Source organism: Pteronotus mesoamericanus, unplaced genomic scaffold, assembly GCF_021234165.1.
Source record: "Pteronotus mesoamericanus isolate MK-2021 breed Mesoamerican mustached bat unplaced genomic scaffold, CSHL_Meso_final contig_58, whole genome shotgun sequence".
NCBI classification, from domain to species: domain Eukaryota; kingdom Metazoa; phylum Chordata; class Mammalia; order Chiroptera; family Mormoopidae; genus Pteronotus; species Pteronotus mesoamericanus.
This window is the reverse complement of record NW_026555205.1, coordinates 8,344,941-8,371,477: the sequence shown is the minus strand read 5'-3', so window position 1 is coordinate 8,371,477 and position 26,537 is coordinate 8,344,941. Positions and strand designations below refer to the sequence as shown.

The following is a 26,537-nucleotide window of genomic DNA, read 5'->3' as shown; positions in this document are numbered from 1 at the left end:
GATACAGAAAAAATATCAAAGTCCTAGATATCATGAAAGAAAAATTAAGAGACATGAAGAATAAACTTAGAAGTTTCAAAATCCTCCATTAAGGAGTTCATGGACCAGAAAATGGGACAAGAGGGAATATTTGAAAAATTAATAACTGGGAACTTTTATATATTAAAAGAGACATGAGTCCCTGTGAACAGTATTATGAAATATTTAGCAAGAGGAAAATAATAATAATACAAAATATATAACTAGACACATTGTAGGGATATTTCAGATCTAAGGATATAAAGAAACTCTTAAAATCCATCTAAGAGAAAAACCAGATCACCGACAAAGCAATGAGGGTCAGAGGAAGATAATGTAGCACATTTTCAAAGTGATAAGGAAAAATGCCATCCTAGTGTGAATATTGGATGCTTAGTAAGTTTACTACCTCCAGAACTTCTCTGGCATAGTTACTGGAGATTTTACCCATGAAAAAGGACATGAATTCAGGATGAAATTGGGCGTAAGGGTGGGGGTGCATAAGATGCAAGAATCAATGGTTAGGAAAAATATTAAGGTATATTAAGTCTAAATAAGTATTGATCATAAAAACATGTATTTTTAAAATTTCATTCAATTTAATGAGGTGAAATTAGTTACTAAAATTGTATATGCTTTAGGTGCACAATTCTAATACAGCATCTCTATATTGTATTGTGTGTTCACCACCCCAAGTTAAGTCTCCTTTCATCAACCATTCATCCCTCATTTTCCCTCTTGTGCCTCCCTCCACCTCCCCCTTTCCCTCCGGTAATCACCATACTGTTGTCTGTGTCTATGACTTTTTAAATTAATATCTTCACCCCTTTCACTCAGCCCCCACTCCCACCTCTGTTATTAACTCTGTTGGTTTTTAGAAAAACATAGGTTTAATTACATTGGTTTTATTTTAAATTTTAGTAGTAACCACTAGAGAAGAATAGAAATAAAATGCATGACTTACACACTAGTTAATGGAAAATATATAACCAAAATTTTTTATCTATGTAATATAAGTTAGGATTGGGGCAAAACAGACACAGATAAATCTAGGTAAATAGAAAGTAAAATATAAGATGACAAGAAGTTAAAAATCAATCAGTAATGCCAATACATGTGAAAGGTCCAAACACTGAATAAAAGAGAAATACTAAAGAAAAAAAATTGGCTAAAAATACCTATATTATATACAATAGATGTATCTGAAGTAAAAGGACAAAGAAAATTTGAAAATAAAGCAAATAGAAAGAAGTTAAGCCACTGCTATCAAAAAGAAAGCTGGCTAAGCAATTAGTATGAAATATAAAGTATAGTATGAAATTGAATTCAATGTAAAAATGCATTAAAGAGACAGACATGTAATAACTCCAGATTATAACACAACAATATAAAAGTCATGAAACTTTATGCATCTAACAATAAAGCTTTGAATATATAAAGTGAAAACTGATAAACTACAAGAGACAAATTGTCAAATACATAGCATATCAAGTAGGTGAAAAATAAAGATATAATGATTTGAACAGAACTATAAAGCTGTACATATGAGGGAGACAGAAAAGCTGTGGAACACAGAATGTACATTCTTTTCAAACATACATGAAACATTTATAGTAATTGACTCCATTAGACCAGAAAAAAAAAACTTAAAAATTATACACAGGTCATGTTCTGTGGCCACAGTGAAATAAAGTTAGAAATGAACAACAGAAAGCACCAACTGTCATTATATTTGTATATTAAAATGCACATTTGTAAATGACTCTAGAGGGGAAAAAAGAAACAGAACTGGAAATGACAAACTACTGAATGTTAAACTACCTCATGTCAAAACTCATTAAATATAAGCAAAATAGTACCATTTTTAATTTAATCTTTATTATATTTTTCCATTACCATTTACTCCCTTTATACTCCCCTTCCCCAATCAAAGTAGTACACTTAATTTGTCACAAAATTAGGGATACCTAAATGAGCTAAGTTGAAAAATAACAAGAAACAAAGAAAGCACAAACAAAATAGGAGAAACTTGATAAAGGTAAGAATAAAATATGAGAACTATAAAGGCAAGAGGGTGCACAAATAAAATCAGAAAGTAAAACAATTATTGCCATAAACACAATTAAAAGTTTTAAATTACAACAGAACTGTGAAACTGTATCAATATATTTGAAATTCTAGGTGAAATATACATTCATTTTGAAACAGAAAACATAAATTACCAAAATGACCTTGAAAAATCTAAGATCTTAGGAAATGTAAGTATAGATCAATTATCACAGATTTGAAATGTTAAAGATCTCTGTTGAAAAGCATTGGTTTCATGGTTTTTTATATATTTTATTGACCATGCTATTATAGTTGTCCTGATTTTTCCCCCTTTTTCCCCCTCCACCCAGCACCCTCTACTCCCTCAGGCAATCCCTTACCATTGTTAATGTTCATGGGTCATGCATATAAGTTCTTTGGCTACTCCACATCCCCATGGCTATTCTGTAACTACATATTTGTATTTCTTAACCCCCTCCCCCTCCAATCTGGCAACCATCTAGTAACTAACTTCTTTCTTCTAGCTGCTTTTTAAGGGTCTCTCTTTATCTTTAACCTTTGGCCTTTTAATTATGATGTGTCTTGGAATCAGCTTCTTTCCATCCATGGTAACTGGGACCCTCTGTGCTTCCTGGACTTACATGTATATTTCCCTCACCAAATTAGAAAAAAATTTCTTTTACTATTTTTCAGATAGATTTCCAATTTTTCCTAATTCTCTTCTTCTGGCACCCCTATAATGAAAATGTTGGACATCTTGAAGTTGTTCCAGAAGCTGTTTATACAGTTCTCATTTGGGGGAGGGGATTCTGTGTTTCTTCTTCTTGTTCTGCATTGTTGTTTTTTGCTTCCTTATGTTCCAAATCATTGATTTGTTTCTCACCTTCACCAACTCTATCTTTATTTCATTGTAAATTTACCTATATTTCAATTAGTGTATCCTTTGTTTCTGACTGGATCTTTTTTATGCTGCTGAGTCCTAACTAATTTCCATGAGCATCTTCAGAGTTCAGTGTTTTGAACTCTGTATCTGATAGATTGCTTAGCTCTTTTTCTGGAGTTTTGATCTGTTCTTTTGGGCCATGTTTCTTTGTCTCCTCATTTTGACAGCCTCCCTTTGTTTATTTCTATGTATTATTTAGGTAGAGCTGCTTTGACTCCATGTGTTGGCAGTATGGCCTAATATAGTAGGTGTCCTGTAGGGTCTAATGGCACAGCCTTCCCTATCACCCAACCTGGATACTCAAAGTGTGCCTCTCATGTGGGCTGAGTACACCCTTCTCTTGTGGTTGAGCCTTGGTTGCTGTTGGCAGATCAATGGGAGAGATTTGCCCAGGATGGTCAGCTGCAAGGACAGGCCATAACCACTGACCACCAACCTCCATTGTACATGGAAGATCAGCTGTACAGGGGAAGGGTGGTGGTGTTCTGATGTGGTCTGTAGCTGTCCACTGGGTGCGCTGGCCCTGGGGTTTCCAAGTTGTGCACACCAAGGTCAGGCTCCACCTGTGTTTTGCCTGGGACCACCCTGCCTAAGCTGTAAAGCAATCTGAGATGGCTGCTACTTGTGCTGGGCTTGGAGACTCCCAGGTGAATCTAATCAGGTTGCCACTAGGGCTCACTAAAGCCAACTCTTAATTTTTGATAGGGTTTAGTAGCCAAGACCAGCCATTCTTCTAGAAAAGCAGCTTGGGTGGACCCATTAAGTGGGGTGGGGCAGAGCCTCTTGGGATCTACAGGATGGGTCAAACAGTGATAGCCAGGTAGATGGAATATCAGTTATGGCACCAACTTGCCTGCTCTGTGGGAAGAAGGTTTATCAAAGAGACAATGGCCTCTGCTCACCTTGATGCCAGATACTTCAGTTTCTCCCTGTACACCACTGGTACCTTTCAGGCAGTTCCTCCTGTGCTGGAGCTCAGAGGGAGTGAGTATGAGTAGGTGAGTCCATGTGTGGGTTCTTTGAGATGAACTGCTTAGAGATACAGCAGCTTCTTCTACTAACTCAATCGCCTCTGGTTTTTGCAGCCAGAAGTTGTGGAGACCTATCTTCCTGACACTCGAATCCTGCACTGGGGGGCCTGGTCTGGGTCTGGGTCTCCTTTCTCCCAAGATATCCCTCCCAAATTTTAGCCATGTGGGTGTATGACCAGTCCATTTCCACAACTGCACCCCTCCTATCAGTCTGGATGGATGTGGTTTCTTTAATTGTGTAGTTGTCAGATTTTCATTCAGCTCAATTTTGTGATTGTCAGACTTCCATTCAACTCAATTTCTGACATACTTGAATGATGGTTTTTCTGTATTTTGGTTGTAATTTTGATGTGGTTGTGCAAAGAGGGAACACATGTCAGCCTACACCACCAACTTGACCAGAAGTTTAAACATTCATGGTTGGTTTTATAGAGATTTGTCAATGAATTCTACCAGGTTTTGGGCACATAATTCTCATATTTTACAAACTATTTCAAAACATTTTTAATGAAGGAAATTCAATTAAATAGCATTGACAACAAAGCACCAAGGAGATGACACTCAAAATAATTATAAATCAATCTTCCTTATGAACAAAAAAGCAACATTTCTAAACAAAAATATTATCAAATCAGTCCAGAAGTATATTACAATAAATGACATAATATTATGACCATGTAGTTTTTAACCTAAGATTGCAAGGATGATTCAGCATTGCTGTAATGGACTACAAAAGATTAAAAGAGAATAGACCAACAGATACAGAGAAAAAAAGTCAAAAAAATTCAATGTCCAGACTTCAAGACGGAGGAGGAGTGTGTGGAAGTCACACTAACTTCTTCTCAGGACCAATATGGAATTACAACTAAATTGTGGAGCAATAACCTGGAAAACAACTGAATAATAGCGAGAGAGGAGGCTTAAAACCTTGGACAAACAGAGGAATTGGCTTTACCACAAACTAACTGGTGAGAAGTGCAGTAGAAGCTTGAGAAGGTGGGCTGGTGCCCACTGGTGGCAGCACCAGAGGGATACTGAAATGGCCAGTTGGATCCCCCTGAGAAGAGCAGGGTCTAAACCATAAGCAGGGATATCCAGCCTACAGCACCAGAGCCCAAATAGCACAGAGATGACAACCAGCTGTGAAAAGCAGCAGTGTGCTCTCTGCTTGAGACAAGCTGTTGGAGACGCGAAGAGCCATTTAAAGGGCTAATGCACAAATTTGTAGTGGCAGCCACTTTCTCTATGCTCCAGAGGACGTGGGGGCAGAGAGGGCTGGAGCCACCTGAGAAGAGACTGGAGAAGGAGGCTTGGGGAAAAGAACTGAGAAAGTTGATGGTGGGTGCCCGGTGCTGATGCACCACCCATTCTGCAGCTTCCATCTTGCTCAGGCAGACTATGCCTTCAAAGGGCAGAAGCGTGAAAGGACACAATAGCCATGCTCCCACTGGGCTCGGCCCAGCCTGGTGTTGGGTAAGCCTGACTGCTGAGTACAGAGTAGCAGCCACAAATAGTAGATCCCTGGCTAAAGAGCACGTAGACTGATCTAGAGAGGCTTTAGAAAAGTCTGGCGACAGAGGCATGTTGGAGAGAACTGAGGGAGTAGCCAGAGGTATCCCAGTGCTGACTCCTTCCCAATATGGCAGCAGCCATTTGCTCAGGCAGACTACTCCCCTGAGTGACAGTAGTGTGAAAGGGCACGATAGCCACACCCGAGGAGGGACTCTACCCTGCCATGACTGCTGAGGTCAGAGTGACTAGATTAACAACAGGAGGAAACAGAGACAGAAATTAGGTTCCTGAAAGTCTCTTAAAGACTTCAAAAGGACAGACAGAGTCAAAAGCTGATACCATCAGATGAAAATCCAGAAAGAAAGAATAAAAAGGGGATCTCCTACCATAGAAGTTCACAACACAAAATCAGGAAATCAAGACAGATCAACTTATGAAGCAGAAGCAAAAAAGAAGAGTCTCAAAAATAATGGGAAGAAAAAGAAATAGCCCCAATCGAAGGGAAAGGAGGAATCCTCAGAAAGAGAACTAAATGAAATAGAGGCAAGTAAACTATCAGATATTGAGTTCAAAACAACAGTTCTAAGGAAGCTCAGTGAGGTCAAAAAGAATTACCAAAAACTGCAGGGAAACGATAAGGAACATATTGCAAATGATATCATCATGAAAAAAAAACATAGAAACTGTAAATAGGAAGTGGAGGAAATGAAGAATACAATTTCTGAATTGAAGGACACAGTAGAAGGAATCCAAAGCAGGCCAGATGAAGCTGAGGACTGAATCAGTGAGGTGGAGGACAAGGTAGAAAAAAACTCCCAGAAAGAGCAAGAAAGTGAAAAAAGACTCAAAGAGAATTAAGAGGAATTGAGGGAAATGCAGGACATCCTGAAACACAATAATATCCATATAATAGGGATACCAGAAGGAGAAGAGGAACAAGGGATAGAGAACCTGTATGATAAAGTGATGATGGAAAATTTCCCTTAATTGGAGGAGAGAAAAAGGCACTCAAGTCCAGGAAGCACGGAGAGTCCCATTCAAGGGGAACTCAATGAGGCCCACTCCAAGACACATCATCATTAAAATGGCAAATACCAAAGACAAACATAGAATCCTAAAGGCAGCAAGGAAGAAATAGGTAGTAACATACAAGGGAGACGCAATACGGTTAGCAGCTGAATTCTCACCAGAAACAAAACAAGCCAGAAGGGAATGGCAAGAAATATTCCAAGTAATGAAAAGCAAAGGCCTGCAACTAAGACTGCTCTACCCAGCAAGGCTCTCAATTAAAAAGAAAGGCAAAATAGTTTCCCAGACAACAGAAAGCTAAAAAAGCACACCTCCACCAAACCAGCACTACCAGATATACTAAATGGACTGCTTTAAGAAGATGAAGAAACGAGTGAGAGAGGATCACAGGTACAAAGGGAAAAATGAGTAAGTACCTATCAATAATAACTTTAAGTGTAAATGGATTAAATGTCCAAATCAAAAGACATAGGCCCACACACATGCTGCCTACAAAAACATAACCCACACACATGCTGCCTACAAAAGAGTCACGTTAGAACAAGGGACATACGCAGACTGAAATTAGAGGGATGGAAAAAAAATATTCCAAGCAAATGGACAGGGGAAAAAAAGGAGGGATAGCAATACTTATATCAGACAAAATCGATTTCAAAACAAAGGTCGTAAAAAGAGACCCAGGAGGACACTTTATAATACTCAAATGAAGAATCCATCAAGAAAACATAAATATTGTAAACCTATATGCACCCAACATAGAAGCACCCCAATATATAAGGAAAATCTTAGAGGACTTCAAGAAAGATATAGACAGTAACACACTGATAGTAGGGGATTTTAACACCCCACTGTCAAAAATGGATAGAACTTCCAAACAAAACATCAACAAGGATACTGTTAAACTGAATGACACATTAGATCAAATGGACTTACCTGACATATATAAAAACTTAAACCCAAAAGAACCAAAATACACATTCTTTTCAAATGCACATGAAACCTTTTCAAAGATAGACCACATGATAGGACACAAAACAAGCCTCAACAAATTCAGGAAAATTGAAATCATAACAAGCATTTTCTCAGACCACAAAGGCTTGAAACTAGAAACAAACCTCAAGAAAAAAACTCAAAAACATTCAAACTCTTGGCGACTGAATAGTACACCATTAAACAATGAACGGGTCAATAATGAGATCAAAGAAGAAATCAAAAAGTTTCTGGAAACAAATAAATATGAACACAAAACAAAACCTGTAAAGAAGTAAAGACAAAACCTATGGGACACAGTGATGGCAGTCCTGAGAGGGAAATTCATTGCAATACAGGCTTACCTAAAAAAGCTAGTAACATTTCAAATAAACAACCTAACCTTCCAGCTTCAAGAACCGGAGAAACAACAAACAAATCCCAGATGAAGTAGAAGGAACGAAATAATCAAGATCAGAGCAGATTTGAATGATATACAAACGAAAAGAACAATTCAAAGGATCCAGAAATCCAGAACTTGGTTCTTTGGAAAGATAAACAAAATCGACGAGCTTTTAAGCAGACTCATCAAGAAAAAAAAAGGAGAGGGTCCGGATAAATAGTATCATAAATGTAAGAAGAGAAATGACAACTGATACCACAAAAATACAAAGGATTGTAAGAAATTACTGTGAACAATTATATGCCAAGAAATTTGAAAACCGTGATGAAAGGGACAAATTTCTAGAAAAATATAACCACCTAACACTGAATGAAGAAGAAGCAGAAAACCTGAACAAACTTATAACAGCTGGTGAAAGTGAAGCAGTAGTCAAGAACTCCCAGCACACAAAAGCCCTGCACCTGACAGTTTCACAGGAGAATTTTCAAAACATTTAAGGATGAGCTATCCCCTGTCCTCCTAAGTCTATCCCAAAAAATCTAAGAAGAGGAAAGACTCCAGAACTCTTTTTATGAGGTCAGCATCATCCTAATCCCAAATCAGATAAAGACACAACTAAGAAAGAAAACTAGAGGCCAATATCGCTGATGAACGTGGGCGCTAAAATCCTCAACAAAATATTGGCAAACTCCATCCAGAAATACACTAAAAAGATCATCCACCATGATCAAGTGGGATACATCCCAGGGATGCCAGGATGGCTCAGTATTCGCAAATCTATAAAGGTAATACATCACATAAACAGAAGTAAAGACAAAAACCACATGATCATATCAATAGATGCAGAAACAGCATTTGATAAGGTACAGCACCCATTTATGATAAAAACACTTAGCAGAGTGGGAATAAAGTGGGCATACCTCAACATAATAAAGACCGTGTATGGAAAACCTACAGCCAACATCTTACTCAATGGACAAAAACTCAAAGGTTTCCCACTAAGATCAGGAACAAGAGAAGAATGTCCGCTTTCACCACTTCTATTCAACATAGTATTGTAAGTCCTAGCCACAGCGATCAGACAAGAAAAAGAAATAAAAGGCATCCAAATTGGAAAGGAGGAAGTGAAACTGTCCTTGTTTGCAGATGACATGATAGTGTACATGGAAAACCCCAGAGATCCACCAAAAAATACTACTCATCCTAATAAGTTAATCTGGCAAAACAAAAGTCAATTTTGAGAAATGGAAGGCATTTTTGTACACCAAAAATGAAATATCAGAATCAGAAATCAGTGGAAAAAATCCCATTTACTATAGCAGCAAGAAACATTAAGTACCTAGGAATAAACTTAACCAAGGTGGTAAAATACCTGTATGCAGAAAACTATACAACACATTAGAAATAAATTATGAAGGACACAAATAAATAGAAACATATACCGTGTTCATGGATTGGGAGAATTAGCATCATCGAAATGTGCATACTACCCAAAGCAATTTATACATTCAATGCAAGTCCTATTAAAATACCAATTATTTGTTTCACAAACATAAAGCAAACATTTAAAAATTTTATATGGAACCATAAACGGCCCCAAAGAGCCGCAGGAATTTGGAGAAAGAAAAGCAATGTAGAGGGGATCACAATACCTGACATCAAACTATATAGCAAGTCCATTGTAATCAAAACAGTCTGTTGCTGGCATTAGAAAAGACACATAGATCAGTGGAACGGAATAGAGATCCCAGAAATAAACCCGAGCCTCTATGGTCAATTAATATTCGACAAAGGGTGCAGAATCATAAAATGGAGTAAAAATAGCTTCTTCAGCAAATGGTGTTGGGAGACCTGGAGAGCTACATGCAAATAAATTGAAATTCGACCACCAATGTACATCATACACTGAAATAAACAAGATGGATAAAGACTTAAATATAATTCACGACACTGTAAAAGTCCTAGAGTAGAATATAGGCAGGAAACTCAGATATCCCTTGCAGCAATATTTTCACTGATATGTCCCAAAGAGCAAGTGATATAAAGGAAAAAAATAAACAAATGCAATTTCATTTAAATAAGAAACTTCTGCACAGCTAAAGAAAACAACAGCAAAATGAGAAGGGAATCCACCATATGGGAAAATATATTTGCCAATGATACCTCAGACAGGCCTTTGATCTCCAAAATATATAAAGATTTCACATGATTCCACTCCAGAAAGATGAACAATCCAATTAAAAAATGGGCAAAAGACCTCAACAGCCACTTCTCCAAGGAGGACATACACAGGGCCTAGAGACATATGAAAGAAAGCTCAGCATCACTAACCATCAGAGAAATGCAAATTAAAACCACAAGGAGATACCACTTCACACTGGTCAGAATGGCCATCTTAAATAAATCAACAAAGAATCGGTGCTGGCGAGGCTGTGGAGAAAAGGGAACCCTAGTACACTGTTAGTGGGAATGCAGACTGGTATAGCCACTGTGGAAAAGAGTGTGAAATTTCCTCAAACAGCTAAAAATGGAACTACCTTTTGATCCAGTGATTCCCCTGCTGGGACTAGACCCTAAGAATCCCAAAACACCAATTCAAAAGAACCTATGCACTCCAGTGGTCATAGCAGCACAGTTTACAATAGCCAAGTGCTGGAAGAAACAGGTTGATGTTTCTTTTCCTCTCTCCCTCCCTTCCCCTCTCTAAAAGTAAATAAATAAAATATTTTTAAAATAATTTAAACAATGAATGGATATTGAATTTTTTTTAAGATTTTATGTATTTATTTTTAGAGAGAGGAGAAGGGAGGCAGAAAGAAAGGAAGAGAAACATAAAGGTGTGGTTGCCTCTCATGCTCCCCCAACTGGGAACCTGGCCAGCAACCCAGGCCTGTGCCCCAACTGGGAAAGGAACATGCAACCTTTCAGTTCACAGGCCAGCACTCTATCCACTGAGCCACACCAGCCAGGGCCATTTCTAAAAAGGAACTACCTTAACTTGATGAAGCTGTACTTCATACAGGAAGCACAGGACTGTACAGGAAATGTCATACTTTGTGGTGAAACATCAAGAGCATTCTCACTTCAGTAAAAAATAAAATAAAGATACTCAGAGGCACCAGTACTGTTTGTCCTTATACTGGTGATGACGGCCAGAGGACTAAGTCTGGAAGAAATAAGAAGTTTTAGAACGGAACACAAAATGTTGGTTATTCACAAACCATATGATTATCTACCCAGAAAGACTGAAATAATCAAATGACAAATTACCAGAACTTAAAATGTTTGCAAGTTGGCCAGATATGAGTTGCATTCTTTAATAATTTGCTTTCTGCTATACCAGCAATACAAAAATTAAACATATAACAAAAAACCCAGTTAACAATAGTAATAGCAAAATTCACAATAGTAATAAGTTAACTCATAAGTAAACCCAACAAAAGATGTGTAAGACCTCTTTACAGAATTTTGTAAAATATTATTAAATAATATAAAATTAATAATTAAATGGTGATATACTTATTACTTGATGTGAGAACTCAATATTATAAACAAGCAATTCTACCAAAATTTTCTCTTTAAACTCAAATTAATCTCATTCAAAATTCCAATGAATTTTTACAATGAAACTAACAAGCCGATTATACAATTCATTTAGAAAAGTATATTTATCAATGTAGTGAAGATGGTTTTTAAAAAGAACAAAAATGGGTATATCTTCTTTACCAGTTTCAAAAACATTGTAAAGCTGTAGTAATGAAAAAGTGTGCCAATGGTGCAGGAATAGGTAGTATAACAGAAGAATGTCCAGAAGAAGACACGTGGAAAGTTTGAAATGCCTGTTTCTCTCTTGCTAAAGGCTTTCTATTGTTTCTGAGTTTAAAGATCTCAGTGTCAAAGAAGAATGGGTGGAGAATTATTATACATTTCCAGAGGTAATAAAGCTACTTTAAATTAATTACTTCCTACACTCAGAATAGTACATACAGTATTTGACACTTTTCATCCTTTTTTTCAGATGTTGATTCTCATAGAAAACAATAAGAATGAAAAAGGCATTACACATTAAAGGAAGATCTTACCATTACTTACTGTCTCATTGAGAACCAAAGTAATATCACTAAAATAAGACCATTTTAATCATTTCAATTGATATTTTTTTTCCTTTTAGTTTTCCATAATGTCTAACAAAACAGCAGAATATACCTCTGAAGACAGGAGGCAAAATAATGCTAGCTCTGTGAATTGTTTCTTTTCATGAGAATCAATGGGTATTTTTTTTTTTTATCTTAGGGATTGCAGTTATGGGTCCTCCAGGGCCCCCTGGTTTTCCTGGAGAAAGAGGACAGAAAGGTGACGAAGGTACACCTGGAATTTCCTTTCCTGGATCTCCTGGACTTGATGGAAAGCCAGGGGCTCCTGGCCCTCCAGGGCCTCCTGGCCCTCCAGGTCCTCACATCCCTCCCAGTAAGCTATTCTTTTCTCTTAAATTCTATTGTTGTATTTTGTTTTCATTTATAAGTGAATGTATCTGAAATTTGTTTGTATTTTTGATATCTAAGAGATTCTATGGCAGCTTCTACTTTGATTTTTGGTAATTCTTTGATGTTTACACTTGCTTTTCAAATTATCGCCAGTATTATATTTTCCTTTGTTATAGTTAGTTGTATTATTGCAGAGAAGTAGCTGAAAAAAGTCTTTCTTGCTAGCCTGTCAGGCTTCTTTTTTGTTTAGTCTTCTGGATATTTCTCAACAATTAACTTGTTATCCATTTTAAATCTTATCTCAGGAGATGAGATATGTAAAGCAGGCCCCCCAGGCCCTCCAGGATCTCCAGGTGATAGGGGACTCCAAGGAGAACAAGGAGTGAAAGGTTTGATCCCCATGTTTTGTCCTTCATTCTTTCATCCATTTTGAATTTATTCTTGTGTGCAGTGTAAGAAGGTGGTCTTTTTCTGCATGTATCTGTCCAATTTTCCCATCACCATTCATTCTTTCAAATCATCAGCAAAATCCCCTATATTCTCTACCCTACCTCAGCCACTCACTCCCATGGACACATACAAAACCATTTGGTTTACAGTAAGGCACACTTCCATAACCTTGACTTCATGAGTCCCATTTTCTGACTACTGACTTATTGTTTAAGCTCTACTAATTCTAATAACCTGACTCCAATATTACTTCAACCTCAATGAGACCTACCAACTTCTGCTATCCCTCAATATTTTGGTGTTTTTGCTTCCTTCTCTCTTAACCTAGCTTAAATTCCATGATCAATCACTGTAATCAATACCATGCATAAACCCTTGACTCCTTTACCCTCCACTCATTTCTTTGTACTCACTTGCAACAAAAACATAGCCTTGGTGAGTCCAAAATACCACCTGTTCTGTGCCTACATCTTCTCTTCACTTTTAATGCTTTTAACATCTGTTCTTCTGCCCTGGCTGGTATGGCTCAGTGGATTGAGCACTGGTCTGTGAACCAGAGGGTCGCCGGTTCGATTCCCAGTCAGGGAACATGCCTGGGTTGCCGGTCGGGTCCCTGGTTGTGGGCATGTGAGAAGCAACCACACATTGATCTTTCTCTCCCTCTCTTTCTCCCTCCCTTCCCATCTCTAAAAATAAATACATAAAATCTTAAATAAAAACATCTCTCCCATTCTCATTTTAAGATTCTGACTTTGCTTCCTCCTTCACTGACCAATCAAAGCAATAACAAGAGAACTTTCACAGATTGCCACTATGACATTTACCCACCTACTTGCATCTGTGCCCATATAGTCTCTTTTCCTGCTTATTATTGTTAATACTTCTATAAAAAGCCAATTCTTCTATTTGTACAATAGATTCCATTTCCTCTTGTTTTCCCAAGAATTTTGTTCCAGAAATTTTTACCACTCCTACACCATCAATTTTTCACTTTTATTGAATCATTCCTAGCACCATACAGATATGCTTTTTATCACCAGTCTAAAAAATACCTTATCATAATCCCACTTCCCCTGGCAGATACTGCTCTATTCCTGTGCTTCCATTTAGAGCAAAACTCCTCCAGAAATTTCTACTCACTGTCTCTAGATACTCTCCTCTAATTTTCTCTTAGAACATATCCCAATCAAGATTTTACTCCCCTCCACCACCACTTCATAGATGGCTGCTTTTGTCAAAGTCACCAGCAACCTATAACCTACTAATCCAAATGTCAAGTGGCAGTCCTTTTTTACTTGATTTATTTTCATTCTTTAAACACTTTTCATACTTGATTTTCAGTACATTGCATGTCCTGTTTTGCTTCTTACCTACCTGGCATATTGTATATTTATATAGTAAGTCATCAGTTAACATTGTCAATAGGATCTGTGACTTTAACTGAAACAATGTATAATGAAACCAATTTACCATAGGCTACTTACTATAAATAAGAGCTTATTTTCTATGGCATCTCACCAACATTATAATGAAATGATGTTCAATTAATTGACATTATTTGAGGACCTGCTGAATGTGTGTGTGTATCTGTGTCTGTACGAAATATATAATTTATGTCTCCTGTCTATCTACCTATCTACCTATTTAGTATCTATCTAGCTATCTCCCATGTAATTCCCATCTAAATGAAAATATAGAACTTTCCCAGGACTCTAGAAAACTGTCTTGTACCCCCTAGTTAGCACTCTAAAAAATAACCAAGATTTTATCCTCTACCATACACTAGTTTGCCTAATTTTGAACTTTGTATAAATGGAATAATACAGTATGTGCTCCTTTGTGTCTTTTTTTTCTTGTTCAATATTATATCTAAGAGATATATCTGTGTTTTTGTTTATAGTAGTTTCTTCACTGCTCTTTGGTATTTTGTACAACTATATCTAAATATTCATTCTAATGTTAACAGACGTTGTTTGGGTCTATTATGAATAAAGCTGCTATAAACATTCTTATACATACTTTTTATAGGACATAAGCATTCATTTCTGTTATATATATATACACCTTGGAATAGAATCGCTGGGTTATATAAGTAGGTATAAGTTTTGTTTATATAGATATCACTAAACCATTTTCCAAAGTGGTTTTAGTTTCCATTTCCCTTATGATTTATTGATGCTGAGCTTCTTTCCTTATAGTTTCTATATTCTCTTTGTAGAGTACCTTTTATTTTTAATTGGGTTGTTGGATACACACACACACACCACCCACCCCCACGCATCACAACTATCTTCCGTTCTATGACTTGCTTTTGTACTTGTGTCTTTTCTCAAACAGAAGTTATTAATTAAAAGAAATCAAATTATTATTTGTTAGAGCTGTTTATGTCCTATTTTAGAATATCTGCTTACCCCAAGGATGACAAATGTTTTCTATGTTTTATTTCCAAGAACTTGTACCAGTTTGCTTTTGTGTTTTGATCTTTGGTCTAGCTTCAGTTAATTTGTGTGTATAGTTTGAAGCAGGGATCAAAGTTCATTTTTTCCCATCTGTTTATCCAATTGATTCAGTACCATTGTACAAAGGACCATTTCCCACTGAACTGCATTAGCACTTTTGTTGTAAATCTTATGACTATACATTGTGTGAGTCTGTTTTTGACCTCTCTTTTTTGTTCCACTGGTGTATTTTTTCTTCTTACATCAATGCCAAACTGTTCACATTATTACAGCTTTTTAGTAAATCTCAGCTTACTTTGTATTTTCACATATATTTTAGAATTATCTACCCAACTTTTAAATTTAGAATATTCCAGAGTTTCATCCTTGTTTCTCTTCTATTCTCCTCTAAACTCATTCATTAAGTCTAAAGATTTTAAAATACTGTCAACTTGCCTGTGACTTCCAAATTTATGTCTCCTGTCCAGATATAGGTCTTTTTCCCTAAATTAGTATATCCAATTGTCTATTTAACATTTTCAACTTCACATTCTTGTCTTTACTACCACCTCCCCCATAATTTTCCCAGTAACATCTTTACCTGCTTACTTAAAAGCAGGCTACTATAGCCTTCTGGTTGCTTAAGCTAAAAACTTTAAAGGCATCCTTGATTTCTCTCTTATTTTGTATTCTTTATGTTATCCATGAGAAATTCTCCTTGATTTTACTCTAAATTATGTTCAAAATCTAACCATTTCTCATCATCTTCAATGCTAGAATGAGCTGCCATCTCTCCTAGATCACTGCAGCAGTAGCTACTTAAATGGTTACACTGTTTCCATCCTTGCACTTATATTCTATTAACATAGCAGCCAGAGTCATTCTTTTTTGTTGTTGTTGTTGTTGTTGTTAAAGGTTTTATTTATTTACATTTAGAGAGGGGAGGGGAGGGAGAGTGAGAGGGAGAGATAGATGAGTGTATGGTTGCCCCTCACACGCCCCCTACTGGGGACCTGGCCCACAATCCAGGCATGTGCCCTAGGCTGGGAATCGAACTGGCAACTCTTTGGTTTGCAGACCAGCACTCAAGCCACTGAGCCACACCAGCCAGGGCTGGAGTCATTCTTTTTAAAACTTAAGGTATATCATGCTGCTTTTCTGTTTAAATTCTTCTACTAGATTCGCATTTCACTCATAATACAAGCCACAGTATTTAGGGTGGCCTATGTAATGTTTTATGATACTCCATTAGTTATAGTCTATTAAATATCTGGCCTGGTTCTCCATTCTCACTCTACTCCAGCAATGTGGTCTCACTGATGTCCCTTGTATATGCCAAACATAGCTATTCTGTTGCCTGAAATACTCTCTACTTCTGTATGTACTACATCCTTTAATGTTTTTATTTTTTATCATCTCAGTAAGGTCTATCTTGACCACCTTATATAGAATTGAAGCCTGCCAACCATCCCTAGTATATCCTATATCCAGTCCCATTATTCAGCTCTATATTTTTCCTATAAATGTAACTTCTTTTGATATAAGAGGTCTGTCCTGAAGATACAAGATACAAGAAACATTGTACATAGGACAGTGACCCCTCAGTCCCCTTCAAAGTAGGCACCTTGGGACCTCACACAGTTCTCCCAATCACCATCAGCTGCCCCATCATATTTTCCCGAATATCATCAACGATATGAAGTCTCTTCCCTTTCAAAGGTGATTTTAGTTTTTGGAGAAGCAAGAAATCTCAGGGCACCAAATCTGGGCTGTAGGGGGGATAAGTCACCTGGGTGATTTGATGTTTCACCAAAAAACTCTACACGAGACGTGATGCATGAGCGGGCACATTGTCACAATGAAGCTGCCAATCACCAGTTGCCCATTGCTGCAGCCTTCTGAATCATCTGAATAGTTTCCATGGAGGAATGTTCAATCTTAATGTAAAATTTGATGCAGATTTGTTGCTTTGCTCACTCAGTCATTTTGAATGTGATGGCAACACATACTTACTCAATAGCATCTACCACCCCCACTAACTAGTACAGCAAAGTCATCATTGTTCATACATGCACATTCCAGTCCACTGTCCTTGGCTGCCAGGTTACATCAATGTCGTACAAACCATTCTCATTGTATTAACTATGACTGGACTTTTTCCAAACAGACCTCATATACATATATTAAAATAATTTAATAATTTGTTACCTTTTTTATTTATTATCCCTTTCCACTGGTAGATTGTGACTACCATGAAGACATGGATTTTTCTCTGATTTGTTTATCAAAATATTGCAAACACCTAGAACAACGCTTGGCACACAGTTGACAATAAATATTTATCAAATAAATTGATTCTAGATGCAGGCTTCTCTAACTACATTATTAGGTAGGAATGTTGTTAGTGCTACCTTCTTTAGAACCTATCTAAAAAAGGTAGATGAGTAACTTTTAAATTATGATTTTCTCTAGGTGACAAGGGTGACACCTGCTTCAACTGTATTGGAACTGGTATTTCAGGGCCTCGAGGTCAGCCTGGTTTGCCAGGTCTTCCAGGTCCTCCAGGTAAACCATTCTGTTTCAGGGCAACCTTTTACAATACATTCTGGCTAGCTTTTACTGAGTGCGCAGCTTTAGAATAATGCTAGTTTCTTATTTTATAGCTAATCACTCATATTAATAAATATGAAATGTGTCTATGACATTTATGTTATGAAATAAGTTATGTTCTTGTTTCTAATATTTGAAGCTACCAGCAGTTTCTATTAAAGCATTTTGACAATATTAGTACAGAGGAAATATCTCCCTTATTTTGTATATGGTGAGGAGAATAACTTATACAGCATCAGACTTCTTTCTCCCAGAAGACTGGGGGGAAAAGTTTACAATGGCTGGCCCCGAGTATATTTTCCAGCGGCAGAGCTTCTAGTCATTGGTGATTTATCATATGTTGTCATGAAGGAATGGAACTTCTGCTGGAGTTTATTAACCAACTGCGAATATTTCTCTTTCTATATATAACTTCTTCTTTCCTGTTTCCAATTAAAGATTGACCCACAAGTCTTTTACTCAACTGCCTCTTGGGATATCTCAATATTATAATATCTTGAAATCACACACTTCATGTCTGTGTTAGGGCTTAGAATAGACGCCAGATCTCTTACCTTTCTGTCTAGTGTGTCTTCCAAGGAAACCAATTCATTTAGCAATTGGAAATAGATTTTTAGCAAGTCTTAGAGCTACCACTGGAAATTAATAATCTAGCCTTATAACTGCAGTTTAGTGGTTCTCAAACTTTGGGAGTACATCAGAATTACCTGGAAGGCTTGTTAAAGCCCAGATTTCTGGGACCCACCCCCAAATTTTCCAATTTAGTAGATTTGGTGTAGAGCCCAAGAACGAGCATTTCTAACCAGTACTCAGTTGATGCTGATGCGGCTGATTCAAGGACCCATTTGGGAGTGACTGCTTTAGTAATATTTCCTCTTGTGGCTGAGTACCAAACATTTCTCATAAACCCAATTTTTGGGAGTGACAAACCAAAGAAAGAACTAGTAAGTGTCTAGGAAATTTTTTTTAAGTCAGAACAAAGAAAGATATGCAGACTTTGTCCTTGTGATGGTTAAAGGAGCTCTGTACATAGCATTTGGTAGCTGTGAACTCTTGAGAGGATTTGGAGTTGGAAAAACCTGAGACTACAATATTGTATGTAACATGAAATGTTAGATTTACCTAAAAGGAAGGACAATCTCTTCATTTTGAAAGCATAAAATAAGAAAACAAAAATATGACCCATTAATGGGGTTGAACGGGGTTCTTATTTTAAAATTTGACTTCCTGGCTTGCTTATTTTTATCTGCTTTGTTAGGGGTTCAATTTCAAAGCTCACATTATTTTGTGTGTGTGTGTGTGTGTGTGTGTGTTAGGGTCTCTTGGTTTTCCTGGAAAGAAGGGTGAAAAAGGACACGCTGGTGCAGACAGTCCCAAAGGACTAAGAGTAAGTTTTCAGCATATTATAGAACAAAAGGACTTGAAGAAATCTATTTACACTATGAATTTCACTTATGTATATATATTAAAGAAATTTAGTTTTTCCATTAAGTTTTATTTATTTGATTCCTTGATTCTCCCTACCTCACATAGCTCTTTTGATTCATAGCCTTTTACACTAAATGTTCTGGGTGGGTTGATGGGGTAAACTGGGGAGAGGAGACTTTTAGAGAAAGAGAGTGATTTTCTCTTTCTCTTTCCACCATTCTTTCTTTTTTCCCCCTTCAGGGCATACCAGGTGCTCCAGGTGCTCCAGGCTTTCCTGGACCTAAAGGAGAACCTGGTGACATCCTCACTTTTCCAGGAATGAAGGGTGACAAAGGAGAGTTAGGTTTCCCTGGGCCTCCAGGTCTCCCTGGTTTACCTGGCACCGCTGGACAAGATGGATTGCCAGGGCTACCTGGCCCCAAAGGAGAACCCGTGAGTTGGTTTGGTATTCTTGGTTTTCTGATGTCAAAATGTTGCTTAGGGATGTTTTCTAGGACGTGCCAGTTGCTGGCATGAATACCTAATCAATGCTTAAAGAAATGATTAACATATAGAAATGGTACATTGTTATTGACTATGTAGGGTTTCTTTACCACTCTTTCCTCTCAGTTTTATAAATTTCTTCTTTTCAACCCATTTCTATACTAAATAATATTGGCTATAAATTTTTGGGCAAAAAGTTAAGATACTGTGTGTCACTGTAAGGTTCCCCTTCTCTTGCCCCACACATCCTTGTCTGGGTTTATTTAGGCATATCAGCATAAATCTAATTTGGTTTTTACATATAGTAAGCTTAGAGATTTGCTTGAGTGGATTACCATGTTAAATGATTCATGGAGCCTAAAGGTTGAACACAAATGAACAGTGACTTATTTTGTATATAACACACAGTCCAGAATGTTTAGATGGAAAGTTATATTTATATAAAATATTAACTAGGCTGTAAACTTATTGACTTATACTAGAATATAAACTTCATTAGAGAAGAGTTTTTGTCTGTTTTTATTCTTTGTAATACCAGCACTGACACATAGTAGGAACTCCAAAATATTTGTTGAAGAATTGAATAAGTGGAGTAGTCACACATACTGTTCCATAATACACCTTTGTACAGCTTTTAAGAACTATTTGTGGCTGTATCATTTTTCTAGTTGTATTCAGTAATACCAACCTACAGAAAGCTGTTATATCTATGTTTCTGTATTAAACTTTTCCCTTTTCAGGGTGGAATTGCTTTTAAGGGTGAAAGAGGTCCCCCTGGGAACCCAGGTTTGCCAGGTCTCCCAGGGAATAGGGGGCTTATGGGCCCTCTTGGTATTGGCCCTCCAGGCCCAGTAGGTGAAAAAGGCACACAAGGTGTGGCAGGAAGTCCAGGCCAGCCAGGAATACCAGGTGAGTTTACTACGTTTGTTTTGTTTTTAATTTGGTGCTTAAAAGCATAAATATCTTTGGCCACTCTTGGCTTCCTTTCATGAGAGGTATGTTTCCCTGGACATTTATATTTGGGCTTGCCAGAGCTCCTTAGCAAAGGAACACAATATGCGTGTGCTTTTTATGGGAAGTTTCCTCTTTAAATTTTTTTGAGTATTTTTAGTTTTTAGTTGTTTTTGTTGTTTTGAAGTGCATGATATATAACGCAAAGTTTAACAAATAATTATGTTGAAGAAACACATGTAACTGCCACAAACATCAAGAAACAGAATATTGCTAGCATCCTAGAAACGCCCAACTTCCTCTCTGTCCTTTCCTGACCACAATCTCCTTCCATTTCTCCAAGAGTAACCACAACCCTGACTTTTGCATAATTTCCTTCCATTTACCCCCTAGTGTTATCACCTAGATATGCATTCCTAAAGAGAGTACTTCAAACTTCTTTTTGAATTTCATATTAATGAAATCATAGTTATTCTTTATGTTAACTCTGTGTATAGCTATAGTATATTCATTTTCATTGCTGTATGTGTGTGTGTATCGCAGTTGATATAGCCATTCTATTGTTTATGAACAATTGGGTATTTTATAGGTCAGGCCTATTCTGATTAATGCTTCTATGTGCATTCTTGTATATATACTCTGCTGTACATATGCACACAATTCTCTTGGGCAAACATCAGCAAATTACAGCCTGTGGAATAAAACTGACCAACCACTTTTTGTCATGAATGAAAGTTTTATTTCAGCACAACTACTTACTGTTGACTGGGGCTGCTTTTGCGCTACAACCGCAGTGTTGAACAGTCATGGAAGAGATCATGGTGGCCCACAAAACATAAAGTATTCACTGCCTGGTCCTTCATAGAAAGAATTTGCCAGTCCTTGGACTAGGTTATATATTTAAGATTAGCACTTTCAAGGCATAGAATAAATGCATCTTAAGTTTTACTCGGTAATTCCAAACTATAGCCAGAGCAATAGTACTAATTTATACTCTCACCAGAAGTATTAGAGATTTCTTATTGTTCTATATCCTCATAAACACTTTGTATTGTCAGACTTTTATATTTTTGCCAATCTGTTGAAGTGTGGTATATCTCATGGCAGTTTTATTTTACATTTCTCTAATTGTGTTAAAGCTTAGTACCCTTTCATGTCTACTGACCATTTTAATTTCCCTTTATGAAACCTACTCAAGTGTTGTGACCATTTTTTCTCTTGGATTAAATCTTTTTCTTATTGACTCAGAGGATTATATGTATCATATGTGTGTATATAAATATATACATATATAAACACACATTATATACAGGGTGAGCCAAAACTTATTTTACAGTTGTTCATATGGAAAATAATAATTATAATACTATAATAAAATGTAATAATAATTAATAAATAATAATACAAGAATAAACTGTTTCACATACTCAGAACTATAAACTTATTTTTGCTCTGCCGTGTGTATTCTATTGTATTAGGTCTTTGTTAGCTATTTATTTTGCAAAATATTCACTTATTATGGCTTGCCATTTTTACTCTCTGTATGGCATCTTTAAGGGACAGGAATCAATTTGAATGTAGTCAAATTTATCAGACTTTTCTGTCATGGTTAGTGCTTTTTATTTCATGTTTAAGAAATTCTACTTCATCCTGAGCCTATTTCAAGTCCTTAAGTCAATTAATGAGAAGAAGGTGTACTTGGACTTTGCACACATAAAATCTTAAGGTACCATTAGTTTACCAAAAAGAAGTATTTTTCTTGTTTACTACAGTTTGATTTTTTTAAAGGATCTTTTGACTTATATTAAAAAAAATTTTATAGATGCTGTCTTCAGTAATGGAAGGTTTTTTTTGTTTTTTTTTGGGGGGGTTTGTTTTTTTTTTGCTTTTCATCGTCTTTTATTTTTTTTCTTTTCTTTCATCCTTCCTTTCTTTTTTTATTGTTGGTCAAGTACAGTTGTCTCCATTATCCCTCCACCACTTCCCCCACCCCACCCACCCCTGCCTCCCACCCTCAAACCTACCCCCTTTGACTTTATCCATGTGTCCTTTATACATGTTCCTTGATGGTCCTTCCTCTATTTTCCCCTATTATCCCTCTCCCTCCTTCCCTCTGGGTTTGTTATTTATTTCAATATTTTTGGTTATATTTTCCTTGCTTGTTTGTTTGGTTGATTAGATTCCACTTATAAGTGAGATCATATGGTACTTGTCTTTCACCCCCTGGCTTATCTCACTTAGCATAATGCTCTCCAGTTCCATCCATGCTGTCGTGAAGGGTAGGAGCTCCTTTCTGCTGTGTAGTATTCCATTGTGTAAATGCACCATAGTGTTCCGATCCACTCATTTACTGATAGGCACTTAGGTTGCTTCTACCACTTAGCCATATAGAGAGCCCAGAAATAAACCCATGTCTCTATGTTCAATTTATATTCAGCCACAGGGTCAGAGCATAAAATGGAGTAAAACTAGCCTCTTCGACAAATGATTTTGGGAGATCTAGACAGCTACATGCAAAGAAATGAAACTCAACCACCATCTTACACCATACACAAAAATAAACTCAAGATGGATAAAAGACTTAAATGTACCTTTCTTTCTTTCTTTTTCTTTCTTTCTTTCTTTCTTTCTTTCATTGTATTTTTTCCATTAATATTTAGTCCCCTTAGATTTTAAAACTATAATCTACTTTTTCATTTTGAAATTTCATCCTCCTGTTTGGTATTTTCCTTGAATATATAGTATGGGATTGTTTTTCTTGTAGGTTTTCATTTGATTGCATTTTTAAGATTATACTTTCTTTATTGTTTTCGATTAAAAGACATCTTTATTTAAGAGAACGCTTATTTGCCATTGATTCCCTTGTTATCTTAGGTCCTAAAGGTGATCCAGGCCACACCATAACCCAGCCAGGAAAGCCTGGCCTGCCTGGTATCCCAGGCAGGGATGGTGAAGTAGGTCCTCCAGGTATGTGGGGAATTTATTTGACCACATTTTCAACACTTACTGGTTTCTTTATTTAAAAGTTTCCCTTTCAAAAAACTGTTGCTTCCTTCCTTAGGTGACCCTGGACTCCCAGGCCAGCCGGGCTTGCCAGGAATACCAGGTAGCAAAGGAGAACCAGGTATTCCTGGAATCAGGCTTCCTGGACCACCTGGTCCCAAAGGTATGTAGGGTTGGTTAGCAAGCAGGGTAGGTTAGCTGGTTAGTATGACATTATTTCTTGATAGAGTGCATTCAGCAAATAAAATATATTAATTATACCCTTTTTCTATGTACTATAAAGAGTATAAATGAAAAGTCACAGCATGCATGCACTGTAATTTCATTTTATCTATCTAAAGTAGTCAAGACAAGAAAATATCTAAATTATAGATATGCAAAAATGATATTTAAGCTGTAAAAATCACAGTAATTATTACCTTTTGTGCTCACTGTTGTATTTTCAGGGCTTAGAACAGTACCTGGAACATAGTAAGCATTCAATAGATATTTGTTAAATAAATGGATTACATTAAACAGAAAACAGATTTATTGCACACATGTAACCAAACAATGTTTTATGCTAAATCATATTTTCTTGAAGTCCTGAAATTTTTAAAACCTATTGCTTCAGTTCTGCTTTATTCGTCACATAATTTATTCTCATTATCTTCAAGAGTGTGCATTGGTCTGGGAATAGTGCTAAATATGCCCTTACTCATTTATACTAAATGACTTAGAAGGAGTCAAATTTTATTTTTTTGTGCCTGTGTGTATTTAATGTCTACAATTATTTTTAGCTCATTTCCAGAATTGTATGGTAGACCTTTTATTACACTATGTCCCAATGTAAGCAAAAGAAATTATTTTCTGCATTTTTGTGTGCGATTCATTCCTTATGTTCAGTTTTACCTCATAGTAGCCCTCACTCACCTTTAGAGGAATGTATCTTCCACACATGTTAGCTCTGTAACACAATGATAAAGACCACAAGGTGATTGAGAAGGAATATCAAGTATATGTAAGGCTTGATCCCAGGTCATCATGTAAAATGTCATTATGGTTTTAACATCTTACTGTAGTCACTAAGCCTGATTGGATAGGGTAAAAATGTTGGGTTGGGAGTTTGGGTATCTTTTTTAAAGTATCTTCTATTTGGAGATTAAAAATGACTTACCACTTTTCAGGTTTTCCTGGAATTCCAGGACCCCCAGGAGCACCTGGGACACCTGGAAGAATGGGTTTAGAAGGCCCTCCTGGGCCACCAGGCTTTCAAGGACCAAAGGTCAGAGACAGTCTAAATCTTTTTAAAATATTTTATTTATTTATTTATTTTGAGAGAGAAAGGAAGGGAGAGAGAAAGAGAGGGAAAGAAACATCGATGTGAGAAACTTCAGTTGGTTGCTTTTCACCCTGACAAGGGACTGAACCTGCAACCCAGCCATATGCACTGACCAGAAAGTAAACTGGCAACTTCTCACTTTGTGGGATGACACTCAACCAACTGAGCCACACTGGTCAGGGCAGGTCTGGCACATTTTAATTTATTCTTTCCCACTTACCTATTTCTCCTACCTTCCTTTGTTTAATTAATTAATTAAAATTTTTATTCTGATTTTCCATTACTATTTAGTCCCCTTTTAACCCCTCCCCTCGGCCATCACCACACTGTAGTCCATGTCCATGAGTCCTTTTCCTTTTTGCTCAATCCCTCCAACCCCTAACTTCCCCGCCTCCCCGCTAGCTGTCACCTGCTCTCAATCTATGAGTCTGTCCCCATTTTCTTTGTTAGTTCAGTTTGTTCATTAGATTCCACATATGAGTGAAATTGTGTCATACTTGTCTTTCACTCACTGGCTTATTTGACTTAGCATAATGTTCTCCAAGTCCATCCATGCTGCCGTAAACATTAAAATTTTCTTCTTCTTTACAACCAAGTAGTATTCCATTGTGTAAATGTCCTGTAGTTGTTTTATTTACTCATCTATTGATGGACACTTGGGCTGCTTCCATATCTTTGCAATTGTAAATAACACTGCATATGGGTGCTTATGTTCTTTCAAATTAGTGTTTTTTCCTTTGGATGTATTTCCAGAAGTGAAATTACTGGGTCAAAAGGAGCATCCATTTTTATTTTTTTGAGGTGTCTCCACAATGCCTTACACAGTGGCTGCCCCAGTCTGCATTCCCACCAAGAGTGTACTAGGGTTCTGTTTTCTACAAAACCTCGCCAGCATTTGTTGTTTGTTGATTTTCTTATGATGGACATTCTCACTGGTGTGAAGTGGTATCTCATTGCCATTTGCACTTGCATTGCTAGTGATGTTGAGCACCCTTACTTATAACTCTGGGCCCTGTATATGTCCTCCTTGGAGAAGTGTCTGTTCAGGTCCTTTGCCCATTTTTGGATTGGATCATTTGTCTTCTTGGAGTGGAGTCGAGTGAGTTCTTTATATATCTTGGAGATCAAACCTCTATCTGATGTATCATTAGGAAATATATTTTCCCATAGAGTTGGCTCCCTTTTCATTTTGCTGATGTTTTCTTTAGCCGTGCAGAAGCTTCTTATTTTGATGAGGTCCCACTTGTTTATTCTTCCCTTTATGTCCCTTGCTTTAGGAGACATATCAGTGAAAAAATTGCTGCGCAGGATATCTGAGAGTTTCCTGCCAATGTTCTCCTCTAGGACTTTTATGGTGTTGCGACTTCTATTTCAGTCTTTGATCCATCTTGAGTTTATTTTGTGTATGGTGTCAG

At 36.9% G+C, this 26,537-nt stretch overlaps 1 protein-coding gene across 1 annotated transcript in view; it reads left to right on the top strand.

Moving 5' to 3' along the window:
• The window catches only part of COL4A5 (collagen type IV alpha 5 chain), a 432,611-nt gene that overhangs the window by 277,847 nt on the left and 128,227 nt on the right, over nt 1-26,537 (top strand). Inside the window, exons 20-28 of the mRNA XM_054580374.1 lie at nt 12,248-12,421; nt 12,744-12,827; nt 17,799-17,891; nt 19,253-19,323; nt 19,605-19,796; nt 20,588-20,756; nt 23,673-23,765; nt 23,860-23,964; nt 24,968-25,065. Coding sequence (XP_054436349.1) covers nt 12,248-12,421; nt 12,744-12,827; nt 17,799-17,891; nt 19,253-19,323; nt 19,605-19,796; nt 20,588-20,756; nt 23,673-23,765; nt 23,860-23,964; nt 24,968-25,065 — 1,079 coding nt within the window. The remainder of the gene's footprint in view (nt 1-12,247; nt 12,422-12,743; nt 12,828-17,798; nt 17,892-19,252; nt 19,324-19,604; nt 19,797-20,587; nt 20,757-23,672; nt 23,766-23,859; nt 23,965-24,967; nt 25,066-26,537) is intronic.